The 22,263-nt window shown below is 56.4% G+C and overlaps 2 protein-coding genes across 2 annotated transcripts; both read right to left on the reverse strand.

Annotated features, from left to right (window-relative positions):
• Positions 1–718: 718 nt before the first annotated feature.
• VOLCADRAFT_84348 (uncharacterized protein) lies at positions 719–2,166 on the reverse strand (the record flags this gene model as incomplete). Its single annotated transcript, XM_002958118.1, has 4 exons — positions 719–873; positions 1,043–1,174; positions 1,488–1,719; positions 2,042–2,166. 4 exons carry the CDS (start codon positions 2,164–2,166, stop codon positions 754–756), a joined length of 609 nt encoding a protein of 202 aa, XP_002958164.1. The 3' UTR covers positions 719–753.
• A 5,127-nt stretch (positions 2,167–7,293) lies between these two features.
• VOLCADRAFT_107982 (uncharacterized protein) lies at positions 7,294–21,618 on the reverse strand (the record flags this gene model as incomplete). Its single annotated transcript, XM_002958119.1, has 30 exons — positions 7,294–8,485; positions 8,655–8,786; positions 8,991–9,222; positions 9,398–9,686; positions 9,813–9,969; positions 10,081–10,613; positions 10,841–10,911; positions 11,058–11,194; positions 11,372–11,524; positions 11,599–11,799; positions 12,020–12,121; positions 12,209–12,264; positions 12,451–12,522; positions 13,228–13,354; positions 14,080–14,181; positions 14,556–14,681; positions 15,023–15,274; positions 15,828–15,890; positions 16,276–16,312; positions 16,546–16,639; positions 16,837–16,870; positions 17,275–17,358; positions 17,700–18,011; positions 18,330–18,398; positions 18,704–18,852; positions 19,268–19,474; positions 19,915–20,193; positions 20,389–20,527; positions 20,961–21,077; positions 21,604–21,618. 30 exons carry the CDS (start codon positions 21,616–21,618, stop codon positions 8,366–8,368), a joined length of 4,461 nt encoding a protein of 1,486 aa, XP_002958165.1. The 3' UTR covers positions 7,294–8,365.
• Positions 21,619–22,263: the final 645 nt, after the last annotated feature.

The raw sequence follows: 22,263 nt of genomic DNA on the forward strand, positions 1-22,263 counted from the left end.
GAATACAAAAATCTGAAATCGGTTATCTATCCAAAATACGTCGTAACACTTATTCACCTGCTTTACCCTAAACCTTACGAAGACATCTTCAAAAAAATTTCCGTCCGACGTTTGTCAACCAAACACAATTTACAAAAAATGTGGACGATTACTTGCGTGCTCACCGATGCCTTACACGGTATGAAACAGTACGGATACGGTAGACTGAAAAACGTTCAAACGTTACTTCACGATAGGCAACGTCACCCGTTAAGGCGCATTAGAGATGCTGGGGTCCATTAATGATGCAGACCAGTCTTGGCGGATAGTTGAGCAGGGGAGACGGGCAGCAGCATTTACGTGGCTACGACGAAGGAAATAGCGGCTGTGCTGAAGGACCTGCCGATTACAACAATCGACTCTGGAAATGCACTCTTCATGGCTCCATAGACAATGTTCACGCCTGTAGCCACGCATCCGGACAGCGATCAGGGCGAATCCTAAACGCCACCACAATCCTCCATTTACACAACCCTCCAAGACGATAACCATAAGCTCAATTACAACCGCCACCGTCACTACATTTGTCTCAACCTTCTGTGAGACTGTTGTACAGACTCAAATGGAGCAAAGTTATGGTTACTGTTGCCACAAGCTCACACGGTAACACAAGGCATTACCTCCCACGTTAAGCGACCAACACATACATGGGCCCCCCTCTGCAATCCTTAAATCCGCCGCTCATCTCCTCCTCCGTGGTGGTGCCACAACTTATTACATGGTCTCGTGGAAGGTGCGGGCGATGACCTCGAGCTGCTGCTCCCGGGTAAGTCGGGCAAAGTGCACCGCGTAGCCGGAGACGCGGATGGTGAGGTTGGGGTACTTCTCGGGGTGCTGCGGAGAGAGATGGGGAAGGATTGTAGGCGATGAGGAACGTGAGAGCTCGAAATGCCAGAGAGGAAAGACGACACGGTCAGCTGGCAACTTATCCCGCATGGGGAACACCTTAACCTGGCTAAAGAAGGAATGGGACCGACGAACACATCAAGCATCCTAACCTCACCTCCACGGCGTCCATAAGCATTGCGCGGTTGAGCACATTGACGTTGATGTGGTGGCCACCAGTTACGAAGTAGCCGTCCAGGATGGAGGACAGGTTAGCAGCGCGCTCTGCCTCTTCTCCCTTACCGAGAACCTGGCGCCAAGATGGGTGTCAAGGCAAGCAGGCGCTTAGGATGAGGAAAGCAGCCCCAGACATCAAACTCAAGCTGATGCGAACATAGGCGGCGCATGAGCCCCGCGGATTTAAACAGAGCATAACGAGGAAGCTTGGTAAGCCAGCCACCTAACATACGTGCGTTCTGATGGCCAAGGAACGTGGGTGGGGAAACCCCTGAACATCCTCTTCTCCGCTACTCGCCGCCTAGATTGTCTCGCCGGCGCCGTCCTCCTTTAAGAACACGCAGGCCCATGAAATGTCGGCACGTAACGCTGGCACAGCAACTAACCTGAGGAATTAGGGAGAAGGTGTTGGAGATGCCGTCCAGGCAGCTGGTGTATGGCAGCTTGGCCACGGAGTTGAGGGACGCCAGAGCGCCGTGCGAGTCGCGGCCGTGCAGGGGGTTGGCTCCCGGTGCGAAGGGCTCACCCTTCTTGCGGCCGTCGGGAGTGCTACCGGTCTTCTTGCCGTACACCACATTGGAGGTGATGGTCAAGACCGACAGCGTGGGAATGGAGTTGCTGTGCGGGTAGGAAGGGGCCAGGGATGATTCGGGCGAAGGGCAGAAGGATGAAGGTTTATACCCAAAGTTGTATGATATAAGTTGGAAAACGCGTCGGAATGCCTCTGTATAAAGAAAAAAAAAAGCCCCCTCCCGAGACACTAATGGCCACGTTGTGTTGGTCGTGAAAGTCGTCTTTCCTAGTTCTCCAACCACACACGCCCTCTCTTGGAGGAGATCCTGTGGAAAAAGAAGCGTACCTCGAACAATTGGTGTGGTAACCATCCGCGAGCTGCAATCACCTGGGTAGGTAAGGAAAGCGGAGCCTGATCGTTACTCACCGGTATGTGTGCTGCTTAGAGAGCATGTGGGAGAAGCGCTTCACCAGCCACTCGGCCAGAGAGTCCACTCGATCATCATCATTGCCGTACTTGGGGAAGTCGCCGTGGATGGCAAAATCCACCATGAGACCCCGATCGTCATACACCGGGGTTACTTTGGCGTACTTGATGGCGGATAAGGAGTCGGCTACCACCGAAAGGCCAGCAATACCGAAGGCCAGCAGGCGGCGTACGTAGGTATCATGCAGGGCCATTTGCAGACGCTCGTAGTCGTACTTGTCATGCATGTCTGTGTGGGAACGGCAGCGATGCATGGCCGTTAACACACGCCGCACAGAAACGCATCGCAAAATTAAACGCATCGCATGCAGCAGCACTTCAAGCTACAACCACCAAAAGACGCCGTGCCTGCCCCACAACTCACAGTGGATGACGTTCATGGTGTTGGCGTACAGCGAGGCCAGCCACTCCATGCCGTCCTCAAGTTTGGCACGGACCTCCTCGAAGTCCAGTGGGGCGTCCTTCACACGCACTGAGGCGAACTTGGGGCCAACCTGCGCACCAGTCACTTCGTCGCGGCCCTGCAACGGGAGAGGAGAACAGAGGCGCGCAGGGTTCAAATGCTGGACGGATGTAGGGTGTGGGTCGGGTCACAGGCAAATAACACGGACACGCACATCCTACCCTCGCACCTGGTTCAGGACGTAGAGCATCAGCTTGGGAAGGTTGGCACGCGCACCAAAGTACTGCATGTCCTTGCCCACCCTCATGGCGGACACGCAGCATGCGATGGAGTAGTCGGAGCCGAACAGGCGGCTCATCAGCCGGTCAGATTCGTACTGGATGGAGGACGTGTCCAGAGACACCTTGGAGCAGAAGTCCTTGAAGGGCTGCGGCAGGTTCTCGTTCCACAGCACCGTCAGATTGGGCTCGGGCGCCGGGCCCAGGTTGTAGAGCGTGTTGAGCATGCGGAAGCTGGTCTTCGTGACCATGGGCTTGCCGGCTGCGTCCGTGCCGCCCAGCACGCAGGTCACCCAGGTGGGGTCGCCCGCGAACAGGGCGTTGTACTCGGGCGTGCGCAGCTGCCGCACAATCCGCAACTTCATGACGAAGTGGTCCACCAGCTCCTGAACCTCGGCCTCTGTGATGGTGCCCGCGGCCAGGTCGCGCTCGAAGTAGGTGTCCAGGAAGGCGTCGATGCGACCCAGACTCATGGCAGCGCCATCTGGGAATACGGGTTGAGGGGAGAGCAAGGGGGAAGCGACTTGTCAGAATCGCGAGGTTGTGGATTCTGAAGAGACGTTAGTTGGTTCCGAGTCAACTGGCAGAAGAACATGTAGGGTTTCCAAGGTAAAACCTGATGCTAGGCCAGGTGATGGATGCATTACATTACATCAGTGCATTGCTTTCCGAATCGTGGGAGGTGCGCCTAACCCACCGCCTCCGCGCACCTTGTTCCTTGACAGCCCCTAGGTATGCGAAGTACAACCACTGTACGGCTTCCCTGGAGTTCTGGGCGGGCCTGAGGGGGCAGCAAGGGGGGAAAGACCGTGGCGGCGGCGGGGGTTAACACAGCACCCGCAGAATACGTGGACGAGGATGGCCGACTTGAAACGGAGCTTCGTGGCCATGTGGGCCTACCAGCAAACGAACGGGCCGATGCCGTACCTGCCGATGTCAAAGCCGTACAACTGGGCCATCTCCTTGAGCTCCATCAGCGCGCGGATCTGCTCGTTCACCTCCTCGCGGAGGCGGATCTTCTCCTCATCCATCACGCCCAGCAGGTTGTGCTTCAGGTCCGTCTTCTTAGCGGCGATAAGCGCATCAACGCCGTACAACGCCACGCGCCTGTAGGCCGTACGTGACACATTAAGCCATGCCACGCCACGCGGCCATAGAAAAGGGAAGGACAACAGTCAAAGGATGACCCAAGTCCGGACCTAAACTCGAATCCAGGCAAAACCCAAGCAACATACATTCACGTGCCTGTAATCGCCGATGATGCGGCCACGGCCATAGCCATCTGGCAGGCCCGTCAGAATGCCGCTCTTGCGCGCCGCTCGCATCTCATCCGTGTAGGCATCGAACACCCCGGCGTTGTGCGTCTTGCGGACAGACGTGTAAACCTGTTCAACCTGTTTGTTTTGGAGCAAAGGAAAACGAGAAGCAAACGTAACCCTTCATGCAGCATGTGCAAATGGGAATTGTGCATTTAAGTTACACTGTTTCCTGAACTAAACCTACATATAGACTTGCCGTACAATCTCGTACCTCCGGATCGGGCTTGAAGCCGTACGACTCCAACGCCGCCTTTACCACGTTTATACCTCCCAGCGGCTTGATCGCTCGCTTCAGGGGCTTGTCGGTTTGGAGGCCCACGACCTGCTCAAGGTCCTTGTCGATGTAGCCGGGGGGAAAGCCAGCAATGGTTGAGGGCTTGCTAGGATCCACGTCCAGGACGCCCACTTTTAGCTGTGCACGGGATCCGCAGAGATGAGACGGGAGAGCGCGAGGCGTGGCTTCTCATGTTGATTGATTGGTGAACTAATATTGTGGGTGACTGGTGGTTGGGTGAAATCGTTATGGCGATTTTAGGCGTTGGCTGCGATGAGGAGGGCCACCTAAGCAAGGCTTTCCCCACGCCGTTGGTCGGAACGACGAACCGGCGATGCTCTCGCACATGGTCTCACTCCTCTTCAACACACAAAACGCCAACCCAGGACCCACCCCAGCCCCACCCCACCTCCTCGCTGAGTAGCTTCTCTAATTTGCCCCATAGCGCCTTGGTGCGGGGAGTAGCAGGGGCCAGGAACTTTGCATCGCCGTACGTATACGGCTTGTAGTTATCCTGAAACCAGCGGACAGCCCGTTTGGTCGTTAACGGTCCCAACCAGTCGAGCGCACCATACACCGCAAAATACATCAAGACGCGTAGATATATAACTCCTTATGGAACGTCGTATGTGCGTGGTACAAATTCAACTTGGTCGTACCTGTACGTAGCGCCCGGCGTCAATATCGGTGTTCACTGCCGGTTTTGGCCGCGGATCTGGCAGGCAAAACAGGGCGTCCGCCTGGCCGCTTGGCACTTGCAGCTGCTGCTGCTGCTGCGGCGGCGGCGGCCGCTGCTGCCCAAGCGGCGCGGCATGGCTGGCAGCCGCAGTGGTGAAACATCCGCTGTGTGGGTGAGGCGGAAGGCGGAGGGCATAGGTAGGGACGCAGGGAAGTGCGCATGGGACGTGGACATCCTGGCATCTCATTTTTCTCTCACTACCTCTATCTATATATGTATCTCTCACTTACACGCACACACACACACATGTTCTCTCTCTCTCTCTCTCACTCGAGCCGCCTTTGCCGCCACGCCTCCCACCACCAGCACCACCCATGCATGGGTGGGCCCCGCGCAGACGGTGAGAACCAACACTAACACACAATGATCCCGATCCAGATGTTGAAGATAGAAACCTCTCGTTTTGATATAACTCGAAACACACGTGCATGTGCGTGTGTTGCAAACCCGGCTCCATTCAAGTCCCGCTTCCAGCAGCCCTTCCGTGCCCCACTAACAACACATAGGCAATCCCTGCGCCGCTTCCAAACTCACCGAGGCCGTCGGAGGAGCGGCAGCCGAGCCAGGGCCGTCACAGCTAACTTCGGGCAGGCTGCTAGCGGACTGTCAGCTGCGTGCCTTGCCATCCGCATCCTGGATATCAGAAGAAGAAGAAGAGGCCAGATTGTGCGAAATGCGGGGTTTGGCAGAGGATAAATGTGAGTGGCTAGCTGCAGCGATGTGCTCGGGAAGGATCGTCCCTTGTGCAATCGTACGGCGACGGAGGATTTGAGGGGCGCCCTCACGTCAAGCTCCATGCATGTGCTGGGGATGTACAGCATACATGACAAATTCCCGCAGCCCGGTATTGCGAAATCAGTCGGGGGATCCGGCGGGGTTCGCACCTTTCCGTGCTCAGCGCCTGTGTCGGCATGCCGTCAAGAAGCAAGAAGCTATTGTTATTGCTGCCGCCCGCTGGGGAGGTGGCGATGGGAATCCGGGAGGACGCGGACGATGGCGGCTGGCGGCCGGCAAGGGACGATTGCTTCAGGATCAGTTGTGATGCTGTGAGCAGCAGTCGAGCTCCGTGGAGACTGAGCGGGCTCGGTCAGTCGAGTGTGCACACAAGTAAAAGCGAGCTTTCTAGTAGTTGGTCAGTTCTGTCAGTTGGCGTCTTCGTGACGAAACATGGGCTGGCTTGAAAGATGGGACGATAGCTGAGGTTTGTAAGGGAAAAGCAATAAAGCAGCGTAAAATGGTTTGTACAAGACTTGGTAGTGAGGTGAACCGTGGGTCAGTCGTGTGAAAGGAGGCACGTCTTTTTGTTCGTTCAGTGAATTAATATTTTTGGACACCTCTCTTGACTGATAATACCAGAGGATAATGCAGAGGAATCAGGGCACGCGGGGAATTTTAAGGTAGTCTCCGATGCTGTACGCTGGTACCATCGTACGCTTTTGTACCAAAGCTCTGTCCTGTCTAAAATCCATGACACAACGTAAGCATCCTACGTAAATCAGCATCATACATAATAAAATGTTGAGGTCGAACTAACGTCACAAAACGAGCGGCGACGAACTGAACATGAAAGCGATAGGAGCCCGAGAGGGGACCAGATGCTAAAAGCATAATAAGATGTCCGGCTGATTGCGGTAGTGCGTAGCTTCACCCATGGATGCGAAATGAACATCCGGCTGTAAGAGAATTAATTGATGGGCCGATGGTGCCGATTGATTAGCCGATGGTGGAATACGCATCGAAGGCATGCCGCGCGGCATCCCGTTGCACTGTGAGGCTCGACCCTTGTTTTTGTGTTCCGCACATAGCGCAGCTTTGTGCTGTTATTTCGGTTCACGATGATAGTTATGAAACCAGGAAATTCCAGTACTGTTGCAACGTGCAATTTTTTCGGGACTAGGACAAGGAGACAAGGACGTTGGATGATGCTGTTTCCCGATTGCGTCTACAGACAATCATGTTCATACTTCTAGCTCCGGACAAATATTGCCGGAAGGCCACTTAAATAGCGTCCAATGTCGTGCATCAGCCAAAGGGGCCCTGCAGGGCTTTGGACCGGGTTCTGAAACCACAGCCTCATACACGCAGGGGTCGCTTGACAGATGACGAACAACATTCCGCGTTTTTGATTTGTTTAATTCATGAGTGATACGCTTGCAGCAATAGTCTCATCGGGTGTAATCCAGCGGCTCAGGGGTTAACAAGGAGGCATTTTCGTGTCATAAATTCTTCCACCCATAATGCATGTATGATTTGAATTGTGGTGGACTAGATTTATATCAGCCTGCTATAAGTACACTATGTGAGTTGCGCACAGTAAAAGGAGTCGGGAAAATACACAACTCCACTAGACACGTTTCACGTTACATATAAATCTGGGCGTTGGGCTCAAACGTTTCACAGTGCTTCAATATTCCCTTTACATTTCTCCTTGCAGTATCCAAATGGGTTACATGACGTGACAGACATGATCGCAAGCCGCACGATCCCGTGTACAGAAAGTCAGCAAGTGTACGTTATGTGTACACAAACCTACGCAACGTGCGGGGATAACTCCCAACGAAGAAACACTTCTAGAACTATCTACAGGATAATAAGCCACTCACCCGGCCGCAACCCCTCAAAACTCAGCAGGCTTAGCAGCGCATTCAGATAACAAATGCAACTCACTCGTTGACTGGGGGTAGCCGACTTGATTGATACATTTCCCGTGTCATTGCTTCAATAAGAGCATAGCGCAAAGGCGCATACGCTTATTTCTGTAACATATACGCCGAGCACTAGCCAGGTAAGGGGAAAGCCCTCTCACCATATTTATTGTCAGGTCGAAAGTCGGCAAACGCCCGGCAAATAATTGAGGAGGCTAGCCAATGCAGGGCCAAACATTTCCGCTCAAGGTTTCATATGATATCACAACCGCATTTGGTGCATACATCTATGCGCAACGTCTGCAAACAACTAACCAACGGGGCTCACCGCTTTAAGAACGCCAAGCCATAAACATCAGGAGCATGCGACCTGAGATGCTTTGCTGATAGCGGAAATAATGAACGAATCTCTTATTCACGATATCCTCACGACTCTTCGGCATGCCACATGTACAATAATGATTGATGCCACTCGCTTTTGTTAAGCTCACACGGTAACACAAGGCATTACCTCCCACGTTAAGCGACTAACACATACATGGGCCCCCCTCTGCAATCCTTCAACGCCGCCGCTCAGCTCCTCCTCCGTGGTGGTGTCACAACTTATTACATGGTCTCGTGGAAGGTGCGGGCGATGACCTCGAGCTGCTGCTCCCGGGTAAGTCGGGCAAAGTGCACCGCGTAGCCGGAGACGCGGATGGTGAGGTTGGGGTACTTCTCGGGGTGCTGCAGAGAGAGATGGGGAAGGATTGTAGGCGATGAGGAACGTGAGAGCTCGAAATGCCAAAGAGGAAAGACGACACGGTCAGCTGGCAACTTATCCCGCATGGGGAACACCTTAACCTGGCTAAAGCAGGAATGGGATCGACGAACACATCAAGCATCCGAACCTCACCTCCACGGCGTCCATAAGCATTGCGCGGTTGAGCACATTGACGTTGATGTGGTGGCCACCAGTTACGAAGTAGCCGTCCAGGATGGAGGACAGGTTAGCAGCGCGCTCAGGTTCACCGCCTTTGCCCAGAACCTACAAGAGCCACACGGGCGCAAAGGAGAGCAACCTAGTAAGGATGAGGAGGAAGAGGTTAATAAGGGTATTAAGCTTCAGTCATAGCAATGCAAGGTCGTCGTAAAACTCTGCGAAGCGCGTCCATCGGGCTGGTCATCATCTGCTTCTGGGAATTTCCAACCTCCGCCCCTCCGCCGTGTTCTCCTCCCCACAGCAACTAACCTGAGGAATTAGGGAGAAGGTGTTGGAGATGCCGTCCAGGCAGCTGGTGTATGGCAGCTTGGCCACGGAGTTGAGGGACGCCAGAGCGCCGTGCGAGTCGCGGCCGTGCAGGGGGTTGGCTCCCGGCGCGAAGGGCTCACCCTTCTTGCGGCCGTCAGGAGTGCTACCGGTCTTCTTGCCGTACACCACATTGGAGGTGATGGTCAAGACCGACAGCGTGGGGATGGAGTTGCTGTGCGGGTAGGAAGGGGGCAGGGATGATTGGGGCGAAGGGCGGAAGGAGGAAGGTTTATACCCTAAGTTGTATGAGGGGTGACCGAGGCCGGCGTCAGCGCGAGCATTGTGCAGCATATTGCAAAATCAAGAACCCCTATGCTGAATCACCAACGATTCTCAAGTGCACTTACCGGTACGTGTGTTGACTTGATAGCTTCTTAGAGAACGTCGATGTGATCCACTCCGCAATCTCATCAGCGCGGTCATCATCATTTCCGTACTTGGGGAAGGTGCCATCAACGACGAAGTCCACCATAATACCCTTCTCGTCATACACCGGGGTTACTTTGGCGTACTTGATGGCGGACAGCGAATCGGTCACGACAGATAGACCCGAAATACCGAAGGCCAGCAGGCGGCGTACGTAGGTATCATGCAGGGCCATTTGCAGACGCTCGTAGTCGTACTTGTCATGCATGTCTGTGTGGGAACAGCAGCGATGCATGGCCGTTAACACACGCCGCACAGAAACGCATCCCAGAATTAAACGACACATGCAGCAAAGCTACAAGCACCAAAAGACGCCGTGCCTGCCCCACAACTCACAGTGGATAACGTTCATGGTGTTGGCGTACAGCGAGGCCAGCCACTCCATGCCGTCCTCAAGTTTGGCACGGACCTCCTCGAAGTCCAGTGGGGCGTCCTTCACACGCACCGAGGCGAACTTGGGGCCAGCCTGCGCACCAGTCACTTCGTCGCGGCCCTGCAACGGGAGAGGAGAACAGAGGCGCGCAGGGTTCAAATGCTGGACGGATGTAGGGTGTGGGTCGGGTCACAGGCAGATAACACGGACGCGCACATCCTACCCTCGCACCTGGTTCAGGACGTAGAGCATCAGCTTGGGAAGGTTGGCACGCGCACCGAAGTACTGCATGTCCTTGCCCACCCTCATGGCGGACACGCAGCATGCGATGGAGTAGTCGGAGCCGAACAGGCGGCTCATCAGCCGGTCAGATTCGTACTGGATGGAGGACGTGTCCAGAGACACCTTGGAGCAGAAGTCCTTGAAGGGCTGCGGCAGGTTCTCGTTCCACAGCACCGTCAGATTGGGCTCGGGCGCCGGGCCCAGGTTGTAGAGCGTGTTGAGCATGCGGAAGCTGGTCTTCGTGACCATGGGCTTGCCGGCTGCGTCCGTGCCGCCCAGCACGCAGGTCACCCAGGTGGGGTCGCCCGCGAACAGGGCGTTGTACTCGGGCGTGCGCAGCTGCCGCACAATCCGCAACTTCATGACGAAGTGGTCCACCAGCTCCTGAACCTCGGCCTCTGTAATGGTGCCCGCGGCCAGGTCGCGCTCGAAGTAGGTGTCCAGGAAGGCGTCGATGCGACCCAGGCTCATAGCGGCGCCATCTGGCAATACGGTTTGAGGGGAGAGCAAGGGGGAAAGCGACTTGTCAGAATCGCGAGGTGTTGGATTGTGAGAGAAGTTAGTTGGTGCCGAGTCAACTGGCTCATGAGCATGTAGGATTTCCAAGGTAAGACCTGATGCTAGGCCAGGTGATGGATGCATTACATTACATCAGCGCATTGCTTTCCGAATCGTGGGGGTGCGTGGGCGATGCGCATCCTCAGCGCACCTTGTTCCTTGACAGCCCCTAGGTAGGCGAAGTACAACCACTGCACGGCTTCCCTGGAGTTCTGGGCGGGCCTGAGGGGGCAGCAAGGGGGAAAAGACCGTGGCGGCGGCGGGGGTTAACACAGCATCCGCAGAGTATGTGGACGAGGTTGGCCGACTTGAAACGGAGCTTCATGGCCATGTGGGCCTACCGGCAAACGAACGGGCCGATGCCGTACCTGCTGATGTCAAAGCCGTAAGACTGGGCCATTTCCTTGAGCTCCATCAGCGCGCGGATCTGCTCGTTCACCTCCTCGCGGAGGCGGATCTTCTCCTCATCCATCACGCCCAGCAGGTTGTGCTTCAGGTCCGTCTTCTTAGCGGCGATAAGCGCATCAACGCCGTACAATGCCACGCGCCTGTAGGCCGTACGTGACACATTAAGCCATGCCACGCCACGCGGCCAAAGAAAAGGGCAGGACAACAGCCAAAGGATGACCCAAGTCCGGATCTAAACTCGAATAAAGGCAAAACCCAAGCAACATACATTCACGTGCCTGTAATCGCCGATGATGCGGCCGCGGCCATAGCCATCTGGCAGGCCGGTCAGAATGCCGCTCTTGCGCGCCGCTCGCATCTCATCCGTGTAGGCATCGAACACCCCGGCGTTGTGCGTCTTGCGGACAGACGTGTAAACCTGTTCAACCTGTATACCAATAGGCAATCATGTGTTGGCCAGTGCCGAGAAGCCTATACTTAGGGCAAGTGAGGAACCCGCACCTCTGCATCCGGTTGATAGCCGTAAGACTCCAGCGCCGCCTTCACCATGTTAATTCCTCCCAGCGGCTTGATCGCTCGCTTCAGGGGCTTGTCGGTTTGGAGGCCCACGACCTGCTCAAGGTCCTTGTCGATGTAGCCGGGGGGAAAGCCAGCAATGGTTGAGGGCTTGCTAGGATCAACATCCAGGACGCCCTTCTCCAACTGCAGGAGAAGAAACAAAGAGGTATATATAGGAGAGTCCGTAGAACCGGTGCAACTTGCACGGAAACATGAAGGTCACACAATCACACCGCTGTTGATTTTGGTCTTCTTAGTTTGTGCCAAGTAAGCACAATGCAAACGGCGCACTGGTACGGCAGGCAGACGGCGCACCGGCGTGGCAGGCAAACGGCGCATCGATATTGGCAGGCAAACGGCGCACCTCCAAACAAATAAGCTTTTCCAGCTCAGACCAAAGCTTTTTCGTGCGTTCCGTAGGTCCAGCGAGGAAGGATGAATCGCCACTGTAGGCCTTATAATTCTCCTGTAGTAAGAAACGAGGGTTGGAAACAATTGAAAGGGTCTCAATAGGGACGTTAGGGACGTAACAGAGGTGTCTTGTATTGCGTACCTGGACATACTTCTGAACATTAATTCCGGAATCGACCGCTGGCCTGGGGCGGGGGTCTGGCAAGTGCGGTAGTTGGTCAGGGTCATGCGGGCAGGCCAACGCCGGCTCCGCTGCGCTAGCGGCCAGGGAGCGCACAGGCCTACGTAAAATTAAAGGGAAAAATAGCTTTCACGACGCGGTAAAGGTCTAACTAATAACAAATCGTAACCATTGACATGTCAGCTGCCGTTGACAGCACCCACCCAATCGCTTGCAGGCGCAAAGATTGGGTTCCAATTCGTAGTGATCTCTGGTTGGCGCAAAGAAGAGCCTGCCTGCGAAACGCAAAGGGGCAACAGAGGACAGAAAGGTTCGGATTCCTGAATACCCCTGCAAACGCCAGGCAGCATTCCATACCTCAAAGGCACAGGTGTAGCCTTCTGCCCTCCGGCCTGCCTTGCAGGAGCACAGCGCACGGACTTCTCAAGCAGCATTTGCGACATTGAAGACAAGACCGGGAGGGCTTGGGCGCAAACAGTTACAGCAAGAGAAGATGTGTGTACAATCGACATAAACTAAATAGTCACAAGAAGCGCCACTTCTGACGTCAGTCTTTAATCCGGAAGCACAAGCGCGAAGGTAACGGACACCAATATGTCAAATTTCAGTAAGCCACAACGAATTTGCTTGGAGAGATATGATTTTATGCATGCTATGACTTTCGGCCGTGGCGCTGATTATATGCTTTGAGGAGCGCAGTACGATTACGTTATGATGCTGTGAACGTGCCGGTATCCATCCTCTCCGAGACGCACTTTCGACAATCTAATTCACCTCTGGGCAAACCCGGAACTTGCTTTTGAAGTATAACAATAAGTAGTCTGTACACAGCTTAGCTTAATTTGGTATCGCGTATGCCGGGTAATTAGTTGCATAAGCGCACAGTACTAGGTTACGATGGTCAGCTTTGCCCAAAGTGAGTCTGCTTTCCCCAGTGCAACATACGGTTCATTATTTGGTTCTCCTTTATTTGACCTTACTGCCCGAAGTACGCATGAAAGTCCAGTTGCTCATCTGTTGCTTGAGGACGCCTACTTGATGTTTAGCAGGGTGGTATCTTTTACCAAATTCTTTGCCAACGTACGTACTCTGGACACGCATCTCGGCCTGCAGAGATGCAGAGTAACATTGTCAACGGTCTGGGAGTTGGGTCTGGGGTTCGACGACATATAATTGTTCACAAATTGATATGCTCCTGTCATGCTCATATGTCGACCTGCAAAAAATGATAGCCCCTGTGCGGCGCCCATTTCCAAAAATCAGCCTCCCCTATCTTATTTGCTTGCCCCTCGGCCGGGCCCTAAAGCCCTCAAGGATAGATACCCGGAGTCTGGGCACGGGAAATTACTCTGCTCAATTCCTCGGGGCCAACCCGGGACCTCCTGAAGTTTCCTGCGACCTTTTGCTCGAGTTAGGATGTGCCAAGGTGAATGCGGTCAACGTCTCGTCATCTCTCCACACGTCAGTCGTCCGGTCGCCACCATCGCCACGCAGGAGCACCAAACAAGACGAGACATGCACAGCGCATTCTCAGCTCCGAGCACCACAGGACGTAAGTCCCAATTCCAAGGATGCCATAACGCCCGTGAATGCACGTGCCACCGTGTCCGGTGCGTGATTGGGTATTGTCGCCACCACCTCAAAGCGACCTCGCTGCTGCTGCGCGACTCTCAAGCGAGCCTGATAGCAGGAATATCGGCAGCAGCAGCAAGAACAGCAGGAACAGCTGAGGTCACCTCTCACAAAAACACAGCGGCTTCCACACAGCGGCTTCCACTGACACCGATCCGCAGATGCAGATGCCGCGCTACGGCCCTCAGCTTACGACTTACCCTGATGTTGCTGGCCCAACTACGGCCGCCCTCCGCCGCATCCTCCCGGTGGCGCTTCGCAGTCCGTTCCTCTCCCTCTGCAGCTGCACTAAAAGGTCCCACCTGCAAGGAAAGTTGAGATGAGGGGGTAGAAACATGTGCAAGAAGCGTAAGAGTAGCTATCCAAAGTCCAGAGGAGAGGATTAGGGGGGATGGCAAGTTCGAGGGCGACGCTGGGAGAAGGCGAGGAAGGGCCCAACAAGCTGTGTAACCAGCTTCTCGTGAGGTACATACAGGCAATGTGCTCCGTTTGCATGATCCCGCACCCTCGATCAGCAACGCCACGGGGTGCCAAACTCTGGCCGCGCACAAGGTTAGGTCGGCGTTGCTTTATCGTTAATTTCCGTCGTCCTAACTCGAGGCCCTATTGCCACACACCAGCAAAGGAAGCGGGGCCAGCTCTCACCCGGTGTACTCCAGCCACGAGCACTACTCACCTGCAGCGGCCAACTCACAGTCCAGGCGACCGCATCGACCTCCAGCTGTTGCTGGTACCCGCAGCCCTCCGCCTGCAACAGCCGCTTAACCTCTTGTAGGAAGTTTCGGCTGTTGAGGAAGCCGGTCTGCGTGGGCAGGGCAGGACCAATGGGGATGTACTGGTAGGGATGGTGGCGCTCTTGCTGCAGTTGTTGCTTATGTTGTTGTTGAGGGCAGTAGTTATGTAGGCATGGTCTGCTTTTGGTTGCGGCTATGGCAATAGCTAGCGGTGGTGGCCCAGCTTGTTTTATCTCAGACTCTTACATCTAACGTAATGGCAGGTATGCGTTCATCAGCTTTCTCCTCCGAGCTCGCCCCACTGAAACCGTGTGTCTCCCGACTCACGGGCGACCCAAGCACCACCCACACGAGGCCCAGCAGCACAGCGCCAACAGCTCAGCTGCGCCCGCCCTCCCGCGTCACCTACCTGCTGAACCGTAAAGCTCACATGCCGCCGGGGCAGCAACGGCATGCCCGCGGCGGCGAGGCTTGGCGCCACAACGGGCGGTGCCCGGCCCAACCGCGCTGCATCAGGGCCCGTGCTAGTGGCGGCGGCACCATGTGGCTCCACGGCGGCTGCCGTTACCGCTGTGGGCACGTCCAACCTGCGCAACGGTTGTGAGGCCTTGTTTGGGTCGACCTGCCAAGACCAGGCCACCGCCCATCGGGATGTCTTGCCCTGCGGGTGCCGCACATGTGTGTGGGGTGGGGGTGGGGGGATTATGTGCAACGGTCAGGGAAACAACTTGTCGAGATCTAAAGCATCAACAGCCGTATGTATGTATATTGTTACAGGGTGGTTAACTTCGCCAGCGGCCCCCTTTCCCGAGGCAGTCCCTGCTCTCCCCTGCTAGAGGGGCACCCTAATCCGTCACCCCATCCGACTTCAGAATGTATTCGTTGGGTTCGGCAACTCACCACCAGCATCCAACCAAATCTAGCGGATCAACGGCGCATCAACTTAGTTCCTGGTTAGCTCGCAAGTTGATTTTATCACGTCCTACATGGTCCATATGATGGGGGGCCATTTCCCTCCTTCAACACTCCTCAAACACCCGAGGAGTCGGCAGGCAGACTTGAACCCGGGTCGGCCGGGAGCAGAAGTCAGGCCTTAACCTCTGCCAGCCGCCTGCCTGTATGGCAATGCTTGGGTCTTGGGGGATAAACTGCGTGTGTAGGGTGTAGGGAGGTTGGGTTGGTGATGGTGATGATGGTATGGTGATACGGTCTACCTGGGCAAGCTCTGTGGTCCGCAACGCCGTCACATGTCGGCAGTGGAGCTCTCGTCGGAGGGCCTGTGCGCGAAGGAGGAGGAACAGTAGGAGGGGGAGGGGAGAAGACAGGTGCGACAAGAAGCCGGAAGGGAATGGGATGTTACTCTTAGGAGGTGATGTGACATCATAGAGCAATGCCTGACACGGCCGACACGGCTCTGGTATGGTAGCCCATGGCAGAGGGACGTCAAACGGCAAAACGACATGAGGGCATGCATGCAGGCAGGCAGGCAGGCAGATAGCGGCAGGCCGGGCTGTTAGCTTGACTAATCTTGGTTCATGTAGGCTTCGGGTTCCACCAGCGGAGAAGTCACGAGGCAACTCCGGTGGACAAGTCCATCCACGTGCACCTCCATCGTCCCTCCGATCTCCAGAGCCCCCCTCCACATTCGCCTCATGCACTTGCCTTCAACGTACTCTTCTTCCCGACCATAGTGCTGAACCTGCACAGTAGAGAGACGTGCAGGAGGCAAATACACGGAAAAGAAAGGGCAAAAGGCTGAACACCCCCTTGGGTGGAGGCCAACAACGCACACATACACAAACACGCACACGCATACACACACCCCTTTCTCCCAAACCACCACAGCAGCCAATTTGCGGCCGCGGCGGTGACCCATCCTCTCAACATTGTTCCAAGGTTCTCCCAGGATCGTCCCTCTTCAGGATAACCCACCAATGCACTCTGTCCCGCAGCTCCTCGCTCTCCACCAGCATCTGCAACACAAAGGCAAGCTCGCCACCAGGGCAGACCATCTCCGCGGCCGTACCTGTATGAGTGCCCGACGGGAGGAAAACAACAGTGGACCCGGACCCAGGTTATGTCCAGGTTAGGGCACGGCACCCTCGGGCCAGTCCCAAACACTCCGAACAGGGGGTCTGGGCTTCTGGTTCCGATGGTCTTTATCCCCAGAGCCCCCAGGGGTCACTGGGCCACTGACCCACCTCCACACACATGACCACTCACCTCCAAAAGCAGTGTTGGGATTTTGAGCAGCTTCCTGTAGCCGGGCCGACATGACATGCGTCAGTGCCGGGAGGGGCGGGAGGGGCGGGAGGGGTAAAGACGCGGTTACGGCAGGCAGTATAACTTGCCATGGCCTGTCCATCCTAGTCGTTGATCCGGGTTCAAAATGCCGAAGCCTCCTTCTTCCGGAGTGCTGGAATTCCCTCTCCGTCCCATAGTTACTTTGGATGTCCTCGGCGTCTTTCCGCGTCTGTGGTCGATTTCCTTACATGCTGAGCAGAAGTTAAAACGGCCCTCCCGTTCCCAGCTTCATCAAACCCCTCAACCACGGCCAACAGGTAATTTTCCTCACCTGGACTTCACCACCAGGGGCCTAACGTACCCCCCCCCACGTCCACCACATCACCTGAGACCCCGCCACCTTCCCCAGCCAGCTACCTGCATGCTCTCAAAGAAAGGCGGGTTGCACATTGTGAAGGCAAATGTCTCGCTATCGTCCGCGAACGCCGGCAGCAAGATACCCTGTGGTGGCCACCGGGCGCAAGAAGAGGGCAAAGGGGGTTACAGGCTGAAGACAAACCACCAACTGCCGGCGTCCTAAGCACTGCCCCGCTACGGCCCCAGAGTGCGCAACAGGGTGGGAGGCACGTGGACATGGGCAGGCGAGTGGGGTCAAATGCCATCACAGCGCATCTTCTCCCCTTTCCTCCACCCCTCCTCTCTCCCCTTGTTTGAATCCATGGGCTCATCATGGGCTTCCTCTCGCCTCCAACCCCACAACAATCCCTCCCTTGCCTTCCTCTTCCCTACCCGCATTTCCCTCATGCCACAACACCCAATTTTGCCGCACCGCACTTTCCTACCTGCTGCTTGCCAGTTGGACTCGCAGCATCTCCCGGCAGCCCTGCTTCCTGATCCATCCCGGACATGGCCACGGCCCCACCCTCCGCCGCCTCGGTTCCGTCGCCGCCGGTGCCCCCATCCTCCCGGTAGTCCTGCTGTTGGAGCTCGGCCGCGTGAGCCGCGCCGTCAGGACCACCGGCGGCAGAGCCACCGCGCTTGCGTCTCCTCCCGCCACCGGCTGGCCCCACGGGCCCTGCCAGCGCGGCTGCATCGGGGGCCTGGAGATCCGGATGTAGGTACGACAGATCCCGGATCTCCAATAGGGCCGCCACCTGCAATACATACCGACCCGACCGACCAGCCGATGACACAACGCATATGCCGGCCAACAGAGGCGAAGGAGGTGTAAGGCGGGAATACAGAAGTTCAAAAATGCAAAAGCATCCTTTCCAAACATCAATTGTAAACTTGGGAAGTGCACGAGAGGAGCTCAGACGGGATCCGTCATGGCCCTATCCTCAGAGAGAGTGTGTGTGTGTGTGTGCGTGTGTATGTGTGCGGCGCGCGTGTGTGTGCGTGTGTGTGTGTGTATGTGCGCGCGCGTGTGTGTGTTGTGGGAGGAGCTTGGCCCACCCAGCCCACCTCATTACCTGTGGGTTATCCTCAATGAGCTGCCGGCAACACCGCACAGCGACCTGAACGGGGTGTACGGGGATTTGCTGAAGGGGTGGACCGAGGATGGAGGACAAAGAGGGCTAGACAGGGCTTGGGGACCATAGGCCGGGACCGGGTAGCGGCGGTTTTGGAAGGAGGGGGACCTAGGAGGGAGCTCGAGGGGACCCTACCTCCCCCACACAGTTCTCTCTCCACCCCGCCCCAGTGGGCCGCCAGTGGGCATTTCCCACGGGTCGCTTTCCGTGACCCGCCAGTGCCAGTGGGGACCAGCAACGGGGCCCGGTCAGGCTCTGTACGTACAGCGCGCCACGCCCAAGCCTGCCCTCCCCCACCTCGGCCTCGCACGCACCTGCGTCACGTCAACGCCCACCATTTTCCAGCCGTACAGTACGGCACCTAGCAAGCAGTAGATGAAATTCGCGCCGCAGCCAATGTCCAGTCCGCGCAGCACCGCGCATGCGCCATCGCTGCCATCACCTCCTCCGCCGCCGCTGCAGCCTGCAACGATTCGGAAACGACCGGTGGACGACGAACGCGTTCCACAGTCCACGGAGTAAAAAAAGTGGAGGAGTGAGACGACGACTAACAAAGAGGCCATGCGGCTCTCATAGGACTCCAGATCCAAGCGCAGCAACGACCCGAAACAAACGATGATCTCGCCGGCACGATCATGGATCACATAGGGTCATATGGAGCATGTGCCGGCGCTTATCGTTACGTGTCAATCCTAAGAGCCCCTCTTCCGCATAACAGCGATATCGGCCCCCCTTTGGTCACAACATCACCAGACATCTGACTTTAAAATCCCTTTACACTCGCAATCACTAAGGAGGTGGACTTGGGGCGTGAGAGGAATGGAGGGGCAACGGAGTAATTATTGCCTCCGAAGTTTGCTATTGCTTCCAGCTTGCACCTGACAAAGGCGGCTGTGGCGGCTGTGGCGGCGCGGAGAGGTGCAGCAGGTCATTGATCCAGTGGATGTAGTTGGCTCGGTTGGGTACCGGCGGCACCAGCTGCCCCTCCGGCAGCCACCACCGCACCCCGAAATCGTGGCGCAACAGACAGGCGGTCAGGGCGCGGGTGGCCGCCCAGCTGCTCGTGTCCAGGTGTGCTCGACCCGCTGCGGAGTGCGTTCGTGTGTGGGCGAAGAACAGTGTGGACGTGTCCGGGAGGGGACCACGGTGAAGGGATTAGCGGGCAGACCAGGGGGAAGTGGTGATAAGGCGACGACGGCAATATCGCTGTACGAGGGAGGGTACATAAAACGAGTCATCGGAGAAGCGGCAGTAGCACGAGAGGGGGAGCGGCCGCGGCCGCGGGAGCACAGGCGGAAAGCTGGCACAAAGCTGGCGGCTGCAGCGTGCCAGCGTGGCGGCGGTACCTGCCGCATGTACTCACTGGTGTGGGTGAGTTGAGTGGCGGGCTGTTACTGTAAGGCAACGGAAACCCTACGACCACCCAGGATGAGGGGCCAAGCTGTAGCGTGCTTTAGGAAGAGCTTGCTGGCTAGCATGGCGGGCTGCGATGACCGCGGCTATCGTCCGTACTTGCTGTCCGTACCTGCGTCAGTGCTGACGTACGGCCGGAGCTCCTTGTACTTCTCTGCGAGTGCGGCAAAGTCCGGTTCCTGTCGGTGGTAGAGGTTGGCGGGGTGCATGCGCGCGTTGTTGGCTGCACCGCCGCGCGGTCGAGATGCTGCCGCAGCCCCAGCCAGTGCCAGGGCCTCCGCGACAGCATCGCTTTCGGCGGCGGCTACGGCGGCTGCGCCGCCGACGGCAGCGGCGACTCCGTCGACGTCGCCGTTCCCATGCAGTATTGCCGTCGTCGGACCCTCGTCGGCTGCACCATCGGCAGGGGAAAAGCTCGGGGGCTGGGCGGGATTTTCGCACAGGTGAGGGAGAGTGCTCTCGTAGCTTCGTGGCAGGCCGCGCGGCTTTTGCTGCTGTTTTGGCGCGATAGCAAAGGGACGGAAAGGCAGGCAGACCTCCCCACGCTGGCAACTTGTTTCCTAGCCACCCCCTCACCTCACCTCACCTCCGGCAGCCCTAGAGGCCGCAGCCCCCTCAGCGAATTGGGCATCCGCCATTTCCTGCAGCTGCTGCTGTTGTTGCAGCTGCTGCTCGTCCAAGGCCGCCAATGTGTACGACAGAGCCCCTTGGAGCTGTTCGTACACCTGGCCACTCGCATTTTTAGCCACCGGTGGGGAAGACGTGCGCATGGCGTCGAGAGGGTTGGTTGCGCGGGGGCTTCAAAGCTTGGGACCGGAATGTAGATTCGGAGAAAACCCTGGAAGCAGCTTGACATCTATTTCTTATGTGTAAACTGAGCGGCGAGTGCAAGGTACGTGTGCGGGTGTTTCCCTAGAACGCGCGTCTATGTCCCGCGTGATGGGAGCATGGCCGGCGGAAGAAAGGCGGCAAAACCCCACGCACACCCAGCAACCTCAGGCACCATGGTCCAAGCCAGTGTCATGAAGCAGCGCAAGAGAGGACACGCAAGCCCTGGCAAAGCTGACCGCACAGCTGCTGTTATGATGGCGATGGCGGTGGACACGCAGCTGCGGTTATGGCTGTCCAAAGGCCCTTCCCTCCCACATCACCGCTGACCCCGCCCGCCCGAAACACCTCCTTGGCTTCCTGATTGCCCGGGTCCGCGGACAGCAGCTCCTCCAAGGAGGCCAGCTGGGCGCGGTACTCAGCCACAGCGGTAAGGAGCTCGGCCTCCTGTGGGCGGGGAGAAAGACGATCCCCTAACGGGTTTGGACGGGCTCGGGTTACCGGAAGGGTTCGGACTCAGGTTATCGTCCCAAAACTAGATGGGCAAGTGGGGATGTGAGACCCGTAAGGCAATTCCAGCGGTTGGTGGACTGGTGGTTACAATTCGAGAGGTCATCGTGCTTGGGGGTTTAGACCAACCACATAGGGTTTGGGGGGTGTAGCACACACGGGCACTAGGGAGTGTGTAGATTGGAAGAGCAGAGAAGATATGGTGTCCCGCAGGTTGGCTGTGGATGCAAAAGTGCTTTGTGGTTTGGGTTTGCACTTGTGAGCGCGGGTCATGGGGCGTGGGGGCAAAGGCGCGGCGGTATCACCGACTCCCCTAACAGGAACAGTTTGCAGCGTATCCGTTACGTGGCATCGCGACCTAATTGCATGGTGCTTTGGACTACTGGGCTGGTGGGTCTAAATGGACAATGACCTCGTCCTTAGTCACACTGACAGCTTCCACAAAGAGCCACCCCTTTCACACCATAGTAGCTTCCATTTTTTATCCTGTTAGGCGATATCCCTCTTCCCAGTCTTCCGGCGTGTCCTGTCTTTACTCAATCCAAAGGAAGCACGAGCTATACAGTGGCGCACAAACCATCACGCAAAGCACGTGCATTTATGGTAAATATGGAAATCTGGGAAAGGCTTTGAATGTAGGAGCAAAGTGTTTCCCAGCAATTCTCTTTGACCGGCGCTCCGAAACGTCCTGCCGATGTAGTCAGCTGGAACAGCTCCGCCGACGTTTCAAGGTTGCGATAGTAAGTCGTTACATCTCCAATGGGGAATCCGTTCCTGAAGACGCTTTGATGTATTCAAGGTAGGACCTCCCGTGGCATAGGCTATGGGTGCCGGAGTATGTGGGAGTAGAGTACGAATGACACCTGGGCCCAAGCTTTTGGCAAGTAAAACTCCCCCAACGCCCTTTAACTGCACGGTTACAGCATTTGCAGACCTAAATCCAAATTTTATGGAGCTCTCTCTCCTAGGCTCCGCAGTTGTAAACCTGCGAGCATTCCGGGCCCCCTATTCCCCCGATAAAGTCATGATGTTGCTTCTCGCGACGGCATGATAACATACGCATCATATGGGAGTTAGAGCATGCGGATATTTCAAGGAGTCGAAACAGGGTAGCTGCCATGGC

Source organism: Volvox carteri, assembly GCF_000143455.1.
Source record: "Volvox carteri f. nagariensis unplaced genomic scaffold VOLCAscaffold_86, whole genome shotgun sequence".
In the NCBI taxonomy this organism is placed as follows: domain Eukaryota; kingdom Viridiplantae; phylum Chlorophyta; class Chlorophyceae; order Chlamydomonadales; family Volvocaceae; genus Volvox; species Volvox carteri.